Raw genomic sequence first — 22237 nt, 5'->3', positions numbered from 1 at the left:
ATAGGATTGGGCAAAATACTGGATTATTTTATCATCTTCACGAGAAAGGGTTAGAAATTCTACAACTGTGTAATTACATGAATATTAAAACTCACAAAAATCCAACAGCCTCTTAGATTAACAGTTGGAATATAATGATCAATAAAGGCTAGTAATACAGTCACAGAATCTAAGCTCCTTGCATACTACAGACAGACAGTGTAAGTAAGACCTCACAAAAAGTTGTAGGATTTCCAATATTAAAAGAAACATGTGCAGCAGAAAATGCTGACTTCAGATATCACAGTGATCAATGTTAACAGCAAGATTGCCATAAAAATCTAAATTATGGCAAGAGAAAACAGTTTTATATGTTCATCCGACACCTGTGCAAAAAGTCGTGGAAGGTGGAAGACAAAAGAGTTCTGAGTTAGTTGGCCCAATCTATGCATTTTGTCATGGACATTCAAAACCTATAATAGCATGATTTTCTGAGAACACAACAGAAAAACCAACAAGGAAGAGTTTTAATATTTTAAAGGTAATTTTAATGTCAAATTAAATTTATTAAACAGGAAAACAAAATATAAACCAACTTGAATTAATAAAAAAAATGCATAATTTATTAACGTATGGAAATTGAAGGTTAACCAAATGTTTCAACAGAATGTACAAGAATATCATTAAACGAGTCCCATTAAGGGTCTGTTTTTGGACCTTTTTCTTTTATTTGTGATGTAGTCTTGGATATACATACATGTTAAATATGTTTGCATAGTTTTCAAATTTTCTGAGATTACTGAGATATAACAGGTTAATACTGCAGAAAACATTTGATAAAAAGGATCTGAACAGACTGAGTGAATGCACTGTTAAACATCTGAACCATTTCAGTAATTAAAAGTGATGAAAGTGCTGCAGGAACAGCCAAGTTAAAACTTGTGATTGTTGGTAGCAATTACAAGCATCTGACAGCACTTAACTATTGTCGAAAAAATTAACAAGGAGACTGAAATCTAATAACAAAAAGTTTGTTTTTTTTTAACAGTATTAATAATACTATGCCCTTGTATATTCACAAGACTGGTGAAGGTCTTGTTTAGTGATACATTCAGTTTTGTTCCATTCATTATGTTAGAAAGATTGCGGAGAAATTAGTTTAAAATGATGCTTGTTTTAGGAAGTATAAGTGAAAAATAAAAGGTTCAAGGTGTAGATATGATTTACTTTGAAAGTGCAGAAACAAACTGTGCCTAAATCTGAGTTTCAAGCAGTTAATGATTAAGACACACTGACAATAAGTGGTCTATGAGTAGGAAGAAAAATTATAAGTGAAAGAAAAGGAATAAATATTAAGGTAAGAAAAACCTAGCTTTCAAATACCTTGTTTTCATACAGAGCTAATTTTATATTAAAAATAAAACTTAAAGGACAACTTTTGTAATAACATATTTAATTTGGTCAAACAAATTGTCAGTTACATATCTGGCTATGAAAAACATTTACTTTAATTTGATTATCACAGTAGTGGTGCTCTTAATGAAATGAATTATCTTTTACCATTTACAGTATAGAATCATAAATACCAAAATACTCTCATCTACTGAAATAAATCAGTAAAACACAAATGTAATCACCCAGATTTTATAGAAATAATACTATGTTGAGGACATTAGTAATCTTCCAATAATAAAGCAGTTTTTCTCTATATCTAAAATACTAATGACTGTTTGTACATTCATAATAGAATAATAACTTGTATCCAAGTTGCCTTTTCTTGATGTAGTTGCTATAAATAGCAACAGAAGTTTTAGTTGTGGAGTTTATTATACATCTATTTACAAGTGCTTTATAGAGCTGGGCAGTTAATTATGCAACAAAAATAATAAACTAATCAAAATATTGCCACTATGTTTGTTGCAAAGCATAAAGCTATATAATGGGCTATCTATGTTCTGTCTACTGTAGGTATCAATATTTTATTTTCTAAAAATTAAAATCTTTATTTTAGCCATCCTATGTAAAAATAATACAATACTTGAATGCGATAAACATACAAATCCAACAATTAAACATTTAGCAAATTCCACAAATCATTCAATTGTTTTATAGAAGTTTTGTACCTAAATATTTATTTTAATATAATTAAAAAAATCTTGTATGTGCTCTAGAACTGCTAGTGGTTAAGAACTGTTACACAAAGGCAAAGCAAATTAACTAAATTGTTTTTGATAAAGCTTCCACTAAATATTAAGAAAAAAACTAATTTTTTAATGAAATCACAACCAATGAATAGACTGATTTATTTTTTTTTTCTCAAATGATTTTTCTAATTCTTCCATGGCTTTATACATTCCACTACAAATGTAAATATTATAAAAAAATAGCTATTTTCTTCAAAAAACAATAAAAATGATGTTTTACACATGTATAAATAATTCATATTTACAAACCACTTTATTTAGTCTGCAGTTTTAGCACAGCATATTAAAATTTGATATGCAAGTTCAATAGAAAAAAACAAAAAACACTAGTGTTTGTTACATAAGTTATAATTTTCCTACACTGAAAATGTATTTCCTATAAATACTTACCTCTATTTATATAAATAGCTATTTTTGTCCAATGCCCTCTATAAGCAAAAAACATTTGTTTACACATACCACAAGCCTTCTATCTCTCCTTCCCTGCAACTGGCTGATTCCAGTGTGTCAACTATTCACTAACTGTAGTGCAATTTACTCTCATGACATGACTCCCTCTATGCCATTGTATCTGACTATCACTTCAAGTTTTGGATGAAGATGGAAGCACTGGTTTTCTGTGGCAAATCAACTACAATCCAAAACCCTACCTTGTGATGGAGGGTAGGGAAAGAAGGTCATACCATCTTTATTTCAAGTTTATGAAACTGAAGGCAATTTACCCTGCTGACTTAAGAATGGGACACATATTAATATCATAAACAGATAGATAAATCCAGGAACCTGACATTCCATATTGAAAAGATGACAACACAAGCTACCTCCATCCAAAGCAGAGTTTACCAGAACCACCCCAAGTACAGTAACATCAATGGATAAAAAAAAAGAAAGAAGTGTCATAATCTACAATGAAAGCAAAATATTGATTGTTTCTTCTCTAAATTCAAAATCTGACTACTGGAAACTAACATCCCTGTGAAAGTAAGATAAAGGTTTTCAACCAAAGGAATGAACTGCAATTTTGACATCTCACTCTCATTTGTTTTAATGTTTCATATCGGAGTGATATTGCATCATATACACCAGCAAAACAACACCCTACTCTCAACTGAATAATCATTTCTTTTTATTGTTTATATTTACTTAATTCATTCAGGATAGTGCCTCCACAGTCCACCACTTATCAGCTTGGAACTGGAAAGTGGTAAGGGCTCTCAAACTCTACTGGAAAAAAAGGTGGGTGTTAAAATATGGTGGAGAGTGGAGAGGAAAAACAGCATTTGAGACAGTGTAATAAGTGACCATGAAATCCTATTTTTAAAAGTAGACCATGCTGATGAATACAAGCCACAGCAGGGATGAGTAACTATCCCTTTCAATTTGCCCATGTAATCCATGGGTGGGTATCATCCAGGACTAGCAAACTTATGAAGCAATTTTATCATGAGGATTAACCTACAAACAATCTTGTGGAACATCCCATCTTTGCAGTGTCCACTACATGGCCATGAAATTTTATATTCAAGTCAATATGGCTTAACAGTTTGGATTTGAAAGGTTAAAGATCAGGCACCACTTGCTACAGAACAAAATCAAAACAATGAGTAATAATCATAATAAGGGAACTAAGGTCCCTGTAAAGGAAAAAAAAAAAAAAACTCAATAAAAGTCTATGTCAGAAGAATACCTACAGCTTGAAGAGGAAGATACTGTTATCTAATGCAAATAATGAGAGATGAACATATTAGGAATAGTCCATATATCCAACTGAAGAACTTCTTCCAATGAACAACAAAGATGACACACCAAAAAAAAGATAAGGTGTTAAATTTGAAGAGAAGACACCTGGAACAAAGTATAGAAGGAAGATGATGAAGAGGAATAAGCCAATCAAAACAAAAGAAAAACTCAACTGGTGAGGGTGGAAAGAGAAGGATTACAAGCAGAGGAAGACTGCCAAAAAATAAAGAGGTACCACAGAAAGAAGCCATGCAGGCAACATAACAGTAAAGAGCATGTACATTACAAACTTATCTGTATCAGGCCTAGGAAAAAGGTTGAAAATTAGTAAAAAGGAGATATCTTCCTTATTTGCCAGTTTTGGGGAAGAAAGAATGATTAGGATAAAGAACTTGTGTAGAATGATAAGTAGTATATGAAACATCAATAGCAAATAACTCAGGCCTCCCTCCACAAGCTAAGAGGAGAATGAAACAAATCTTGAGAAAGATGAAAAAAGTAACATGTGGAAAGTGGTTTTAACAGAAGCAATGCAAGGCAGTAAAGAATCACATTGATAATCCAGTCCAGAAGGGTATCCTCTAAAGTGGATAATGAATCTGGAAGAAATACATCAACAGGGAAAAGGTAGGAGGTAAACACCCTATGGTATCTGTAAAAATAAAAAATGTAAAATAAAGTCACCTGAAAGTGAGGGAGACAAAATAACTCTAATAAAAAAAATCCAATAAGAAATGCCGCATTATGAGAAACAGTAGATCAAACACCCTCAACCCATAGATCAACTGCACAAAATGTTTAAACCAATAAATTTCCATGAAGAAAGAATGAATCTAAATGTGGGGAAAAGCCAAATCTCATCACCAAGGAGTGGATAAAAACCAGGTGTGAAGACAAAGGAGATGAATGACTGGATTTAGCACTGGTGACCAAAGGTAACAAAGAAGAGAGGAAGAGGTAATAGAGTGGTAAGTTGGAACAGCATAAACCATGACTGAGTTGGCCAAGTAAAGAGCAATCAGAAGGCTTGACATGGAGTGGTACTGATGATCAAAATCACCTGGTGAAGAAATCAAACAAGAGGATAAATATATTTATCCTATTTATTGCTCAATCCTGAAAGCACTGACAGCCAAAGCAAGAGGATGATGGACCAGAAACCAAACAGATGTAGTTTGTGGTTGAGAAATTGGAAAAAAAAAAAGCATTTCTGAGAAGAGAGGAGTACCCAACTAAAAACAAAGCCAATGAAAAGTATGAGAATCAAGGGTTCACTCTATTGGATAGATTTTTCAGGATGGGAAAGCTGATCTGCACCCAGATTGAAATCACCTGGAACATGACATACAAAGATATGAATAACTAGCTGGTAAGCCCAAAAATGATCCAATGTATGAATACAGAGAAATTGAAAATTGATGTCACCATGACTGAGATAAGCAACCATTGTAAAACTGTCAGAACCAATCATTACCAGATGATACCGGAGGCTAGTTGGAGAAAACAAACTAAATCCTGTCATATGGCAAGAAGCTTTTGGATGTTTTTATGGTAAAACCTTTCAGCCACAATCCAATACTCTGATGTTGAGAAGAGCTAGAAATTGGAAACAGGAATAGGGTGCTCATCATGGTTTCAACTGCAACAAAAAACTACCAAAGAGGAAAAGGTAAAGTGTTTATGCACAAATTGTATATGTGATTCCAAATCCTCAGGTACATTGTAAAAAAACATACTGCTGAAGAAAAGAGGTCCTAAGCAAAGCAAGAGCCAAAGATGACAAACAAGCAAATGTAGATGTACCTTAAAAACCCCCAGGATCTCAATGTATTGCCTTGGAAAGAAGAAGAATGAAAAATATATACCATAAAAGTGAAGTAAGGATAATATGAAGCTGTGAAAACTAGAAATTGGTTAAACACACAGGAAAATCAAAAATCACTCCTCATACAAATAAAATAGGTCCCAAATGCTGAGAGTCAAGAAATGGTAAGTCAGCTTGATGGTAGGCCAAAATAAACTAATCCACAGCCAATGAATGGCTAAGCATGAACCCTAATATCTGAAGAGAGTGAGAAAACTAAATAAGGAAAGAAAGACCTGTAATACAAAAAAATGATACTTGAGAAATTGATAAAACATCACATACCTGAGAAATCATGTCTGAAAATGCTGTATTAGGTCTAGTTAATTCTATAGGTTGAGCATAGAAACACATAACAAAATCCAGCAGTGTATAAAGGCTATTGTAATATCTAACCTTAACAGCTTCAGCATATTCAGGAGGTGGGACAAGTTCAGAATACAGTAGTTGACCCATATAATGATCAATCTCTTGGCAGATAAGTCACTCCTACCCACAGCCCATAAAAAGAGTGCTCATAGAAGTTATGATGCCCTGAATGGTAACATGAACCACTTAACTTGTTTCAGAAATAATGATCAAACAAATATGTTTAATAGACAAATTCAAATGCGAGATGAAAACATTAATGACTGGGAAACTGATTTAAGGAAAAGACATCATCAATATAAGTGACAAATCTCACTTTAAAATTCAAACTATTAAATTATGGATGCAAAGCACATGAAAAGCACCAAAAGCAAGAATATCCAAACACAAGTACTGCCAAAGAAGAAGTGATAGGTAAGTAGAATGAAATAGAGGTAGTCACATGCATTATGAGAGTATGTCTCACTCCTGTTGCTGGAGAGTTGAAAAATAATGATTTGCATGAGAGATCGATTGGAATCAATCAATTCCCATGGAGTGGAGATAGAATGCTTGTGTCACGCATAAAAATTTCTTTGCATGTAAAAGGTAGCACTGAATGAGAAAAGCTACTTAGTTGAGAAGAGGTAATGCACTGTATCAAAGTTCAATGTACTCTATATTATGCTACTTTTATTAACTTTATTAGTTAAAATGCTTAATATATCAATTTTTATTATACAAATTATTTTGTATAGTTAGCTTAGTATATTGATTTAGGACCTATTTAGATGACTAAACCTCACAAGATATTATTGGAATTACAGCTACAAATACTGCTAACAGCAAAGGTTCCATATATTCTGATCTTTATATAAAAAAAAGACTGAATCAGTACATTCAACTGTTTACACTCATTACTGGGTTGATTTTTAGTTATGATCCATGTAGGTAGCTTGTTCCAACACAAGCTAATATTAAGTAGTATTAAATATTTCTGAGTATCTAACATGTATTTAAATTAACTGGGTGAAACAGTATCTTTGCATTATGAAATACTATTGTGCAATGGATGTCAATGGCATCATGCATGGTTATATAAATGACTGAAAACTCCTAGAAAAATACTAGTAGACATACTGGTAAATTTAACTCAATGATTAAGTATTACATAAAGCCTATTATCTTTGTATCTATACATTATTATTTGAGGTTGGTAACATACACTTTGTGCATTTTTTTTTTACATTTATTTTGTTGCAGGTTAAAAAAGAATTTTGGCTCAGTTCATTCATGACTGAAAACTATTCTTAAGCACGTTTCCTGATAAACTAAAACCATTAATTGATTATTATATCATAAATTAACAGAAGTGAGAATTATCACTTCACACCACTGCAGAAACGATTTTTGTGCACATGCAAAGACTTGAACAAAACTACCACTCCTACACGTATTAACCTGTACTGCAGAGTTTATGAAGCAATCAACATTAACCTTCAGCCCTCCACAAATAGAAGGGCAACACATTCTATATGCAAGGCAAAAGAAACATCAGAAGTAAAAAGAGTGATTGATTCTATGAAGTTAAATATCGATCTAAAATACATTTTTAAGTAAATAAAATGTTTCCTTCAGAAATACTACTCACCTCTTCACAGAGATGACACTTAGAATCCTATACTGGTATGATGATTGAGGGACTGATGCAAGTACAAAAAGTGAAAATGAGAAACTCCTTTCTGATGATATACAGTATCATGAAAAGCACAAATCATAAAGAATGTCACCATACGAGAGGATGGAGGAACTCAGTGGAAGATTGTATCAATCTCAAACAGGTGGTACAACAAAACTCTGTATTATCAAAGAAACTTGTATATATTACAAAAGTGTCACAAAGGTGTGCTGAGTGTAAAGATTGCTCAACCAGCATCTGTAATCTCAGAGGGTCATTCAAACATATACGAGTGATGTTTTTAGGAAAATGAATTATGTTGTACATACCGTAGAAATATTTAAGTGAAATACTTACCAAAATAAACAGGTACAAAGGGCAATCATCTCAGACCAACATCATGAAGAGAACTAGACTTATCTGGCTGGTATAACCACCAGAAATTGCTTGGTTCTTATTGTAGTAGGTATGCCTGCACAATGTTTCTTCGTACTCATCCTAGACTTACTTCTGATCAAGTACTTTTCACACTAGCAAGACTGCACACCAATTCAAAGAGTAACTCTTCAAATTACCTTCCCCAGTCCCAAGAGTTTTCCCATTACTCCATTAAAATACAGGGAAGGAATTTACACAGAGGAGAACAATGGAGATGCACGAACCAAACACCTCCATGGCTGAAAGGGTGCATGTTTGGTGTGACGGGGATTTGAACCTGCGACCCTCGGATTATGAATCGAATGCCTTAACCCATCTGGCCATGCCGGGCCAGACAAAGATGAGAACCAATTTTTAAGTTACTACTATTTGCTATAATCTGAAAATTATCAAAGATATTAAATGAACAAACTCAACAATTTAAGTTTATATAATTTTTTTCTACCATCATATCCCATGTATTGAATTAATGTGATGAAATAAAAGTTGCTTTATATCAGTATCCTAGTTTCAACAGTAATTTTACACAGCTGTTTTGTCTTTATAAATAAAAATATACAATTTTATGCCTGAAGTATTAAAACTTTTATGTTTACTGATCAATATTTCAGGATTCAACAATGAATTTAACCACAGGAATTTGTTCCGATATTATTGCTTATCATCTAGTAATTTGAATTATTGAAAACTTAATAAAATGTCTTTTATTTCAATCAAACAGTGAAAAGAATAAACATTTACCAAAAATTGAAATTTTATTTAAACATTATTATCAATTTAATATTTATTCAGAGAACATATAAATCCAGACTTCTGTCTGTTTTAAAGATTAATCTATGTTTTCAGTGAAAGCAAAATCAAATTAAAAATTTCAACTAACAAATGTTCAAGTACAGATTTGCAATTTGATTCTTTGTTATTTCACATTATAATTTTAACATTTGTTTCAGCACTATAATTGTAAGCATGTGTGATATAGACTTAAGTCTCAGTATTATTTAGCTAAGGGTTTAAACTATGTATACCAGAGTGGATACAAATAATCTTTGTTGTTGCTATTTAATCTACAATTTAATATCTTTAAAAATGATTTCTTCCTACACATTAAGCAATTGATACTGTTCAAAGTAACAGTGCAAACTAGATCTCATTCACAAAATTTACATGCACACTGTTAGGTGGATATGTTAAACAATTAACAGACATTAACAGAGATGCCAACTACTTCAAATGACTGAGCGTAATGATTGTAGACAGAGCCCTTTATCATTTGTGGCTACTAGGCCTGACCAATATCTCTAAGCTGTTTATTATTATATTATTATTATAACTATAATTATTTATTACTGCTATAGATTGCTCATTTATGACTGTGTTTTGTGTATTTAATAAATAAATTTTAAAAACTTCTTTTGAAATTCTTTTTTCATATTCTGAATTCTTACTCATAAATGTTGTTATCTGCATCGTTTTTGTCTTTGCCTCAGCCTTTTGTTGGCGAGATGCCGATTTTGTATGTCTGGAACAATCGTTTATCCTACTATGTGCCACAGAAAAATTGATGTGACAAACTGTACAAAACACATGACTGTCACTGACTTTTGATGCAATAACCGGATATTTTGCACTATACTCTTTACCAAATTTTTGATTCACAGTTTCAGTCCTTTTAGATTTGCCAGAAACAAGACAATCTGGTGAACGAGGCTTCTTTTTTTCATCTTGTAAATGATCGCATTGATGTTTCTATGCCGCTTAGAAAACGAGAAATACCCATCTACGCGAGCGCTGGTTGATTGACAAGCACTGATGACGTAACTATGGATTTCCCCACATACCCAGTATGGAGAAGCACCGCACTCAAACTATTGGTAGACATTGGAGATACAAATATTTTTTATTATCTCAAGCACAAACATGATTATCACAAGTAGCCATTTGGACTATGTTTTTTATTTATTATCAAAATTTATTTGTATCTCACTAGAAATTTTCTTTTCACCCCTTTCAAGCCCTGGAGGAACAATTTATCACTTTATTGTATAGGCCTATATAATATATAACAACTTGGGAGTTGCAACAAATTGTAACATTTGTCTGTATGAGCGTATAGTCGTAATGTATACACCAAAATCGTAATGATTATGCTCAAATCATAATGGTTGGCATCTCTGCATTAAGAATGAAATATACAGTTCAGAAATATTCTGTTAGAATATTTTAAATTGTGGCTCTAAGCCTATATAGAAGTAATTTTATATTGAAGAGATAATACAGTAAAAACTATCTAAGCAGGAAACTGCATGAGGTGAAAACCTGTAAAAGCCAGAAATATCAAAATTTTGCAGCATTATCTTGACATTTCTCTTATAAAAGGCCCTCTATATGGCAGAACTGCATAACGCGGAGAGAAACGTATCTTTCACCTACCTCATCTATCAACAAGTAGGATTAGAACCTGAGCAAGGCAGAAAAAAAGTTTTTGATTAAACATTAATTTCTCATTTACTTAATAATTTCTTTAAATGTTAATAAATTCTTGTTTAATTAATAATTTGTTTAAATATTAATAAATTATTGTTTAATTAATAATTCATTTAAACATTAATAAATTCTTCTTTAATTAATAATTCATTTAAACATTAATAAATTCTCGGACATTTTGTTACAGTAAGTATTGGTTAAATATATTCTTTTCTTTTTTGTGCCATCATTATTTTTGCAGTTAAATTAGATTCATGATTTGAAGGCATATTTGTCTTTTAAGTGCAAAATTCTACTCTAAGTAATTCTCATGAAAAATAAATACCTATCTTCCCCAATTTTAAAATTTACAAAAAATTTACCATGGGTAATAGGTAAAAGTATTTTATAATGAAACCTGTGCTGTTTCAAAAATTTAAGAAAGAATCAACTTCCTGTGGAATGGAAAGTGAATAAGAAAGTGTGGATGACAAGTGCTACAATTGAGGAATTTTTGAACAAATTAAACAAAAGAATGGAACAAGAAAATAGGAATATTCTACTTTTCCTAGATAATGTTACTTGTCACACAAAAGTTCAAATTTCAAATGTTTGTTTAGTCTTTCCACCTCCATGTACATCTGTTGTTCTCCAGCCACTAGATAATGGAATTATACAGTGTATAAAATTGAAATAGAAAATTGATGCTTTAGCATATTATTGCAAACATGGATGACTGTAAAAGAGCATCTGAAATGACCATAAAAATTAACATGTTTGATGCAATTGCATTTTTAAGTCATTCAATTGAATGCGTAATAAAGTGCTTTCAAAGCTGTGGATTTATTCTTGATAGTGGCAGAGACTGTGGAGAAGTTGTTTGTTATGACGATTTAGTGAAATCCAAACTCAGATTGAGAAGATTGGTACAGATGATTCTGTGAATGCAGAAAGTTTTGTGAATGTTGACAAGAATGTTTTAACAAAAACTGATGACATTGATTTAAAATCTATAATAGAATTGCAAGATGGTAACAGTGTGCGAGATTCAGAAGATGAACAAAATGGAAAAGACAGTAAGGAAACAGAAATTCCAACTTCATTGCAAGGGTCAAGTTATATTAACACTATCAAATTGTATGCAAAAAGGGGAAATGAACTTCATGAAAAGACCATGGAATTGGCATTCTCTTTTAACTGCATGAGAAAGCCCATTAAAAAAAAAAACAGTTGAAATTGGACACTTTCTCAAAATAAATTTGATTAAGATTTTGTGTGCTTATGTATATTTTGAATGTCTATTTTTGTTCTTATTCTAATAAATATAGCATAAACAGTATAATAACTTTATTCACAAATGTCTTACTTCGAGTCAAACAAGTATAACATTTCTCTCAAGAATTATATATAATTAAGAAAACGCATGTTTACTATGTCTAAGCTGGAAAACCTGCTTAAGCCTGAAATTTTTCTTGGTCCCATACGATTCCACCTTAGACAGGTTCTACTGCTTTAAGTGTACCAAATTGCAAGGTTTTAAAACCAAAAAGGACCATTTAAATAAAACATACACATACTTATTTAAAATATTGAATATAACTGTTCCATAAATAAACTATTTTATGGTTTATTCATAAAATTGTAAGAGTTAAGTGTGAGATTCTACCAGATGAATTATTAAAATGTGAATCTAAATATTTAGGCACAAAAGGCTAAAAACACAACAGGAAAAAATACCTGCAGAACAGAAGTTAAGAAAAAACACACAGCTCATACAAAGTCCAACTAACAGACAAAAAGTTTTAAAAGCTGTTAATTTCCCAAACAAAAATAACATTCTCCTTACCAAACACTATGATATTTGTATTTCCTTTCATAATACTCACTAATGTTTAAAATATATAAATTATATGATAAACTACTTTCAAAAGGTTTTTCAAAATTTTACTAAGAAGTCCGCAATGTTATTTAACAAGTCCTTACTGTTTTGTTTGTAAAATGTATGTCAGACTGTACAAGATTGTATTTAGCTGTAATACCAAAGTATCAAAATTCATCTCTTTATAAATTGCTATATTGAAATTTTTTCCTACCTGTCACTACAACTGTTGGTATGTTTGATAATTCTGAAAAAAACAACAACAAAAAATACAATGATAACCTTACAGTAATTGTAACATATGTAGTAGTTAGTGCATTTATTCAACATTATGTGCAGTAGACCTACATCACATTAACTTGAATGAGAATACACAATCAACAAAACAGTGATAAACATATAAAATCACAAATCCAAAATTCTTCAGTGTTATAATTAGTCTTATTCAATACATTTACATTACACACACAAACACACATACATAGTAAATATTCATAAATTAATTGAAATGACACAATACAAAAGAAAAAGGTATTACTTTAATTCATACCATCATTCTTCTCCACCTCTGTACCACAAACAGATCTATCAGTATACTTTAAGGGACAACAAGAGGCCATTACAGGTGGCCCATTCATTTCAAACATCCATCTACTTATATTCACCAAAAACACCAAAAATGCTCATCAAGACCTCTCTTGAATTCTCCCAGTCCTCTTGCACCTACCATGTATGAAAGTAATTCATTGCAAAGTTTGATTCTTACATTCAAAAAATAAAGTACCTAATTTGCAGACAGTTTCTACCCTGTCAAATCTTAAATCTATGTTCCTTTGCCACACCTCTCTTTATCATTAACAACAAAAAATAATGCATTAATCTTATTTATTCCCTTTACCATTTTAAGCACTTTATCCAGGTTCACTCTAAGATATCTCAAAAGAAAATTTTAAAGCCCTTAACCTGTCCTAATGTGACAGACTTTCTGTCCCAGAAGGTCCCACTGAGGTCCTTCCAATAATTCATTGTCTTTTTCAAAGTAGGCACTTAGACTGAATATAATTTTCAATATAAAACATAACCAAAGATAAGGATTCGAAATCAATGTCAATGTGTATGAAGGGTAGGGAGGAGTTCTCTCCTTCATGGACAGTAAAATCCCAGTTTGACATTTTTGCAACCTTAAGTAGAGTTGGGCTATTAACTCAATCAATTACCTACAACCATCAATTAATGTCACATAAAATAATAATTACAATTAAATCCATTAATCTAATAAAAATAATCAACTGATCCACATTAGTACTTTGGAATGGTACTGTTTTCAATTATCTACATAATACAAATTTATCCATTATTATTTCTGATTAATTCAAGGTTTGTCACCTTGATCTACATGTGTTGCAACTTGCAAAAATATTCAATTAATTTAAGTTAGTGCTTAAAATTAGTACTATTTTTGAGAATTTTTCATTATCCAAGTCTCATGAGAATGACTGATCACTTGAATGTAATAAATTAATGAACTCGATGGCTGATTATTAAATTCCACTAATTACGTATCTGGTTATTCTTTATTCAATAGTAACCATTTATCCATTCCACACATTTTTTATTGATTTATAATAAATAATTGATGAAATAACTAGCAGATTCTACTGGTCATTGACTACATCCTTGCATCAATCACATACAATTACACTGGTGCCAAGATTAAATCACAAAAATGTTGAGATTACAAACAATATTTTAGTGTTTGTTTTCAAACAGAAAGAAAATTCATTATTTTTATCTTCTCAATGTGTAGGCATTCCCACCAATTGTATAATACAATATGAAAATCTGCATTAAAATACCTGTCAATGTCAATTTTGTTTTTATATAAACATTTCTTCCAAAACAAAAATATTTATTCCAGTCTGTTCATCAGAAATTACACTGGCTATACTAATTACTTTTACTACTACTAGCATTATTTCAAGGAGTAATTCTACCACTCAAAATTTCATGAAACATGAAAAACTAGTTTCAATTGGTGATGTCGAGAAACCCACTTGTTGAGAAATTTATATGCAAAAACGGCTCGTTTGGGTTGAGAAAATATTTTACATGGAAGAGCGAACAACGTTTCGACCTTCTTCGCTCATCGTTAGGTTCACAAAGAAAGAGGTAACTGACCAAAAGCTGACCACATGTTTGAAAGGGGTTGTGTAACTGAGTGTCGGAATGTAGAGGGCAGTGTTAGATGTTTGAATATATAATTCAAACTGGCTAAACTAATTACTTTTACTACTACTAGCATTATTTCAAGGAGTAATTCTACCACTCAAAATATATAATTCAATTTGTTTATATATTCAAACATCTAACACCGCCCTCTACATTCCGACACTCAGTTACACAACCCCTTTCAAACATGTGGTCAGCTTCCGGTCAGTTACCTCTTTCTTTGTGAACCTGACGATAAGCGAAGAAGGTCGAAACGAAACGTTGTTCGCTCTTCCACGTAAAATATTTTCTCAACCCAAACGAGCCGTTTTTGCATATAAGTTTCAATTGGGTTTGGAATTAAAACGTTATGGTACATTGGGAAGACACTGTAATCTTTTCCAACATAATTTGCAACTACAAAAATAAACGTTACAGTATTTATTATTTCTAAAACGGTTATTTTCACCCAACGTGTGATGCATCAATAATTAAGAGTTGTGACGTATGAAGTTATTTACAATTCTCCAAGGATACGACTGTAATCTCGTTTGTGTTACAGTTAACACATCAAAATCATATAACCCATGTATTTTTTAAATTTATATAAGAGATTCTGGTCGCGATTTATACGCTAATACTAATATAATACAATAGTAGCAATGTTGTAACACCACGAATCTTAAATGTTACACAATACGAACACTGATACTAACAGTATTAGTACTAGTATCACTATACCGCTTGTAGCAAAAACACTAAACACTAGAGTATCGCAAGCAAAAATTATTAGTAATAGAATTACTACTACTATAACGTTAATACTAGTTCAACTTATACCAGTTCTAACTAAACTAGGTTCTACTTAAATTCACTTGATAAATCTGAGCTGGATTTGCTCAGGACCATACCTCCAGGAACACTGTTACTCATAATTATTACTTAATTAATTTTTCTTCAGTAAATGAGGACGAAAAATGTGTTTTTATAAACCTCAAACTTCAAAGGACACAATCATATAATACAAAATTTTCACTTCTACTCAACGATTAATAGATTTTAATCTTTAATCCATCTCATGACAGCTACGAATAGTGCTACCTAGATACAAAAAGTAGAATTATGTTATTATTGGTCGTCGTTATCACGACAAAAAAAAAAAAAAAAGTATAATTATACAATATCAGTGGAGTTGAAAAAAAAGACGAGTTGACTTTTTGAAATACTTAATACTAACACGGAAGTTATGAAAATCCATGGTTAATAACAGATTTACTCAGGACATGAAAAATTGCTTTCCTTATACGTAATTGTAAAATAAGCCCATATAAACTGTATAACTCAAAATGAGAAACCGCAAATTTACCTGTATCTCTACATGGACCCAAACAATATCCACGCCAGATATGATAGAGATCTATCAACAAAAAGTGAGGTAGTGGTAAAAATAAATTCAAAAGTGACCATAAATTCCACAAAATGCAAAACTAAATTTTTTTATGTGTTCCATATATCATGGCCTAGCGCGTTAAGGCGTGCGCTTCGTAATCTGAGGGTCGCGGATTCGCGCCAAACATGCTCGCCCTCCCAGCCGTGGGGGCGTTATAATTTTTCAGTCAATCCCACTTTTCGTAGGTAAAAGAGTAGCCCAAGAGTTGGCGGTGGGTGGTGATGACTAGCTGCCTTCCCTCTAGTCTTACACTGCTAAATTAGGGACGGCTAGCACAGATAGCCCTCGAGTAGCTTTGTGCGAAATTCCAAAAAACAAACAAGTGTTCCATATAGACTTAATGAACCTCAAACCGATTTTAGTGAAGATCTATTCACATCCTGCAAAGTTGTTACATGATCAGACAACAGACATATAGATTTCTCAGTTAGGTGCAGTCATTATTTTAGTAATTTCATTAAGGGTAAGTGTTACATTGTTGCTTTTGATAATACTGATATATATTTCAGACTACAGTATATTACATTTTTTATTACGGTTGTATGATGGCACAGCGTTATTAGATTAGTTCTTTAAAAAACGTGTGTACGATTTATAATGGGTTGAATTCTTATACTTACTACAGAAATAACATATTCTCACTTTCGTATTGGCCTACTGCTTGGTCCATTGTTAGTGTGTTTGGCCTGGGGGTCTGACTTATCTATTAAAAATAAAATAAAAGTTGCACTTCGCACTTTGTGACTGTAGATATATTATAAGAGTGGTGGTGAAATACAACAACTCGGTCAGGCAAGAGTAGCTGCTTTCCCTCAAGTCTATCACTTCATCTAGCTTTGAACGAAAATGAAAACAAACACTTTCTAATAATACGTAATAGGTTAATGCTATCACAGCATTACAAACAAAGTATACAGAATGTATCTGTTTAAATTCGTAAACAATATGCAAGAAAGTAAAAATGAGAAAATAATCAATATTCCAGTTGATGATTTGTTTGATATTTTATATAAAAGTTGCATGAGAACTACCTGTGCTAGCTGTCCCTAGTTTTGAAATTATATACTAGAGGGAAGACAAATCGTAAGAATTACACGCAGCTAACTCTTAGGCTATTGTTGTCAGACTAAATCAGTGGCTCTTAACAGGATTTCGGTGAGTCAGTCTCAGGAGTTCGGTGGAGGACAAGACACACACACTGTGTGTGTGTCCGTTCCGTTCACCCCACTCGTATGATTCGTAACGTCATGCTCCACTTGGCCATCATTGGCTGCGACTGATCACGTCACATCACTTGGTCTTAATATTTGTACCGCAGGGAACTTCGTGCGCTGAGCAGTCGACTTGTGACTGTAGTAATCGTGCGTCATTTGTGATTTTTTCCTAATCTTTCAATCCCTTCACATTAACTATGTCGAACAAAAACAGAAAGTGGTCGGACGAATACGTAGAATATGGATTCACGTGTATAACGGAACATAGTGGGAGTCAGTGTCCTCAATGCATGATTTGCAACACCAAGTTGAACCATTCTAGTCTAGTACCGGCAAAACGAAGAGAACACTCCCTAAAGCTGCATGGAGATGGGCATGGAAATACAAGAACACAACGCTTGCTGAATTCAAGGTAAAGAGAGCCAGGTTCGATGAAAAGGCTACTTTGCCTGTTCTCGGCTTTGTATCCATTGACAAACTGATCCTCACAGCATCATATGAAGTTGCATACTTGATTGCAAAGCAGGACAAACCACACACTATTGATGAAGCACTTGTAAAACCAGCTGCATTGAAGATGACGAATATCACGCTGGGAAAGCTGCTAAAAATAAGTTATCCCAAATTTCTCTTTCAAATGACACCATCAGCAGCAGAATAGATGACATCTTGGCTCAAGTAGTTGCAGATCTGATTTAAAGCCCAGCAAAATTCAGCCTTCAACTCGACGAGACCACTGACGTTTCCAATCTGAGCCAGCTTGTTGTATTTGTGCGCGACGTGAAGAACAATGAGATAAAAGAATATTTTTTTATTTTGTAAGCTTCTTACAACAACAACTAAGGCACCCGACGTGAATAAACTTGTGGATGACTTCTTCAGAAACAACAATCTTTCGTAAGATATGGTTTCTGCAGTTTGTTTGGACGGAGCTCCAGTCATGCTGAAAAAAAAACTGGTTTTGGTGCGCTGGTGAATGCCAATGCACCACACATTATAGTAATGCACTATGTTCTGCATAGGCATGCATTGGCAACAAAAACCTTGCCTCTAAAACTGGCAGAAGTATTAAAAATTGTAGTGGAATGTGTGAACTTTGTGCAAAATAGTGCCATGAAGCACCACATCTTTAAAGAACTGTGTAATGAAATGGGCTCTGAATTTGAGGTAATTCTGTACCATTCTAACGTTCGGTGGTTATCCCACGGAAAGGTGCTGAATCGTGTTTTTGCCATGTGTGCAGAATTAGCCCTGTTTTTGCGAGAGCATCAACATTTTCATGCAGATTGCTTCGAAAAATCTGACTTCACTCTCATTTTGGCATACATGGCCGACATCTTCAATACTCTCAATCTAAATCAACAGATGCAGGGCAGTGGAGTCAACATCATCAAAACAGAAGAAAACCTGAAGGCTTTTCAAAACAAGCTGCCATTATGGAAACGACACACAGAGAATCATAACTTCGCAAACTTTCCCCTGCTGGACGACTGTGTAAGTAAGATCGAAGATGTGTCTGAAATCGGAGACATTTCTGTACCTGGGGAACTGAAGCAAGCAATTGCCATGCACTTAGATGAGCTCACAAAGTCTCTCAACGGATACTTCACCACCAGAGTCATGTCCAGCATGGGTGAAACAGCCGTTCATGTTTAGCATTGCCACAGCAGATGTCAGTGATGAATGCCTCAATAAAATCATTGAACTTCAGCATAGCCAGGTTCAACAGCAACTTTTCAGAACAACAATGCTTTCACTGTTTTAATGTCACCAAATTGTAGAGTACCCTTTTATTGGTAAGAAAGCCCTTGAGATACTGATACCGTTTGTTACAATGTATCTTTGCGAGCAATCCTTCTCGAGGATGGTTGATTGATAGATTTAGTGTTTTATGGCACAAAACAACAAGGCTATCTGCGCCAAAAGTCCAGTAAAAAGGTAAAAATAAATTAAATGTAGTAAAATACATAAAAGGAAATGAAGGTAACACAAAACATCATTGAAAAACAGAAAAAGCATAAAATCAATGTTGTCACCTAGTCTACAATGTTAAGAGAGAAAGCAGAGTAAAAGAACTTGTAAATGACTTTCTCTAGCAAAATGGTAATGATCATAACCCGCCAGGAAAACTAACAGGTAAATACAAAAAACCATTGTTAGTCACCTGAAGTTGGCATTTCTAGTCCTGGTTCCGGGTTATGTTGTCATGACAGCCATTATCAAAAGGCAAAATAAGAAAAGTGTTAAAAGACATATAGCAAAATCGTAATAAAAATTAGCCAAATGTCCTGTGAAAAGGTAAAACTAAAGTAAATGTAGCAAAATTCGTAAAAGGAAACAAAGGTATAAACAAAACAGCAATTAAAAACAGAAAATGGCATAAAACCAATGTTGACATCCAGTCTACAAAGTTGTGAAGGACTTCCTGTAGCAGAATGGTAATGATCATAACCTGCCAGGAAGACTAACAGGTAAGTACAAGAACCACCGTCAGTCACATGAAGTTGGTCTTTCCAGTCCTGGTTCCGGGTTGTGTGTCATTATGGCCAGTACTAAAAGGTAAATTAATAAAAGTGTTAAATGACATTCAGCAAATGTGTAATAACAACTCGCCAGGATGACTAACGGGTAGTTCAAACAGCAGCATTAGTCACCTGAAGTTGGCTCTTTCCAGTCCTGGTGTCGAGTTATTTAATGTTCTGGCCATTTTACAATGTCAAATTGATTTAGAGAGATTGAGACTCTGAAAAGGGAACCACAATTAAAAAGGTGTAATGAATAAATATCAAACACTTAAATGAGATTGAAAAGATTAATGGCCATTAAAAAACTAAAAACTTTATCAAGGTGGAAAGTGTCACCATCACCAATAACACTGTCCAATGTTACAGACAAACCCTGGGACAGAACATGTTTAAAATAGTGCCATCGTCGAGAGTCGTAACGATGGCAGGAAAGAAAAATGTGGCTTACAGTGATTTGAGTGTTACACAAACTACACACTGGTGCATCAGTTCCAGATAAAAGAAAACGATGAGTTAAAAAACTGTGACTGATGCGTAGTCTAGTTAGAACAACTTCCTCCTTCCGAACCTTACAGAAGCTAGATGGCCAAAGCCCAATATAGGGTTTTATTTGAAAAAGCTTGTTGTCACGTTGCTCACTCCAAGTGGACTGACAGCTGGCACGGAGCCGAGCCTTGAATATAGGACCATAGTCCATGTACAGAATAGGCACAGTGGTGATAGTGCCAGAACAATAGAAAGGTTGTTCGAAAGATGTTAAGTAAATAAAAGACGGTATTTCCAATCGGGAGTATCCGCTTTTTTCAGATGACTTACAGAAAGGTCACATTTGGGGGCTGTAATAAGCCATGGTGAGATAGGCTGACCACTGGATTCTGCAATGTTTTCCAAGGACAGATCCAATTGCACCTGGATGCAAAGGCCAAACGGAGCAATGGCAGATCGTCTGTTTTGAAAAAGTAAGGCCCACCGAGGAAGGAAAACACAACTACAAGTGGGATGCTTTGGTAGGGAGCGAAGTTTCGAAGAATACAGTAAAGACAGTTGCAAACGGCGAAAATGCAGAGAAGGTTCGTGAGATTCCACGTGTAAGCTCTGAACTGGGGAGGTGCAGAAAGCCCCAGTGCAGAGTCGAAGTCCTGGATGATGAATGGGGGCCAGCATTTTTAAGGCCGAGGGTCTGGCAGAGCCATAGACCATTGATCTATAGTCAGTTTTGAACGAATAAGACCACGATATATCTTTAACATAGAACATTGATCCACTCCCCAACTGGCAGTAGAGAGGTCACGTAGAATGTTCAGTGCTCTTGTACATTTGACCCGTAGCTGCTTTAAGTGTGGTGAAAGATAAGCCCCAAGAACTTGGTCTCAGGGACCACTGGCAGCGAAACTTCATCAATACGGATTTCAGAATCAGGGTGGATACACCGTTGGTGGCAAAAGTGCATGCAAACGGTTTTAGAGAGAGAAAAATTAAAGCTGTTTGCTGTAGTTCACTTCAGTACACGATTGAGGGCAAATTGTAGTTGTTGCTCAATATAACTCATGTTCGACGACTGACACGAGATGTGAAAGTCGTCAACATAGAGCCTGTTTGCAACAGTGAGAGGGAGTCGTTCAGTAATGGTATTTATCTTTATTCTTAAAAGTGTGACACTCAAAACACAGCCTGAGGGACCCCAAGTTCCTGTACAAAAGAACGGGAAAGTGTCAAACCTACACAAACTGGGAATCTCCTGTCCATTAAAATTTTTTAATAAAGATGGGTAAATGGCCACGTAACCCATATATATGGAAGTTTCGCAAAATGCCATACTTCCATGTTGTGTCATAAGCCTTCTCAAGGTCAAAGAATATTGATACAAGATGTTGGCGTTTTGAGAAAGGGTTCTCTGATTGATGTTTCAATTCGAATTAGGTAATTCGTGGTGGAATGCTGTCGTCAGAACCCACACTGGGTGGGCGAGAGGAGGTTGTTTCATTCGAGGAACCAAACAAAACGAGCATTAACCAACCTCTCTCAGGTCTTACAGAGACAGCTCGTCAAAGCAATTGGACGGCAGTGTGAAGGAATCTTGGGATCTTTCCCAGGTTTAGAGAAAGGTAAGATAATAGCCTGGCACCAGGCATCAGAAAAACATTCTCCTGCCAGATCCGGTTAAAAACAATTAGAAGAATATCAAGAGAAGCAGGAGAGATAGCGCAGCATGTCATAGTGTACGTCACCAGGTCCAACAGATGTACT

General features: G+C 33.9%; 1 protein-coding gene across 5 annotated transcripts in view; it reads right to left on the bottom strand.

Moving 5' to 3' along the window:
* LOC143249087 (pyroglutamyl-peptidase 1) overlaps window positions 1-22237 on the bottom strand; it is a 95236-nt gene that overhangs the window by 16061 nt on the left and 56938 nt on the right. For all 5 annotated transcript variants that reach the window (XM_076498327.1, XM_076498325.1, XM_076498326.1 and 2 more), the window contains one exon: window positions 12808-12840. In XM_076498327.1, coding sequence (XP_076354442.1) covers window positions 12808-12840 — 33 coding nt within the window. The remainder of the gene's footprint in view (window positions 1-12807; window positions 12841-22237) is intronic.

The sequence above is a fragment of the Tachypleus tridentatus genome, chromosome 4 (genome assembly GCF_004210375.1).
Source record: "Tachypleus tridentatus isolate NWPU-2018 chromosome 4, ASM421037v1, whole genome shotgun sequence".
Lineage (NCBI taxonomy): Eukaryota > Metazoa > Arthropoda > Merostomata > Xiphosura > Limulidae > Tachypleus > Tachypleus tridentatus.
Note: the sequence above shows the minus strand (reverse complement) of the source record. Positions and strands in the feature narration are given on the sequence as shown.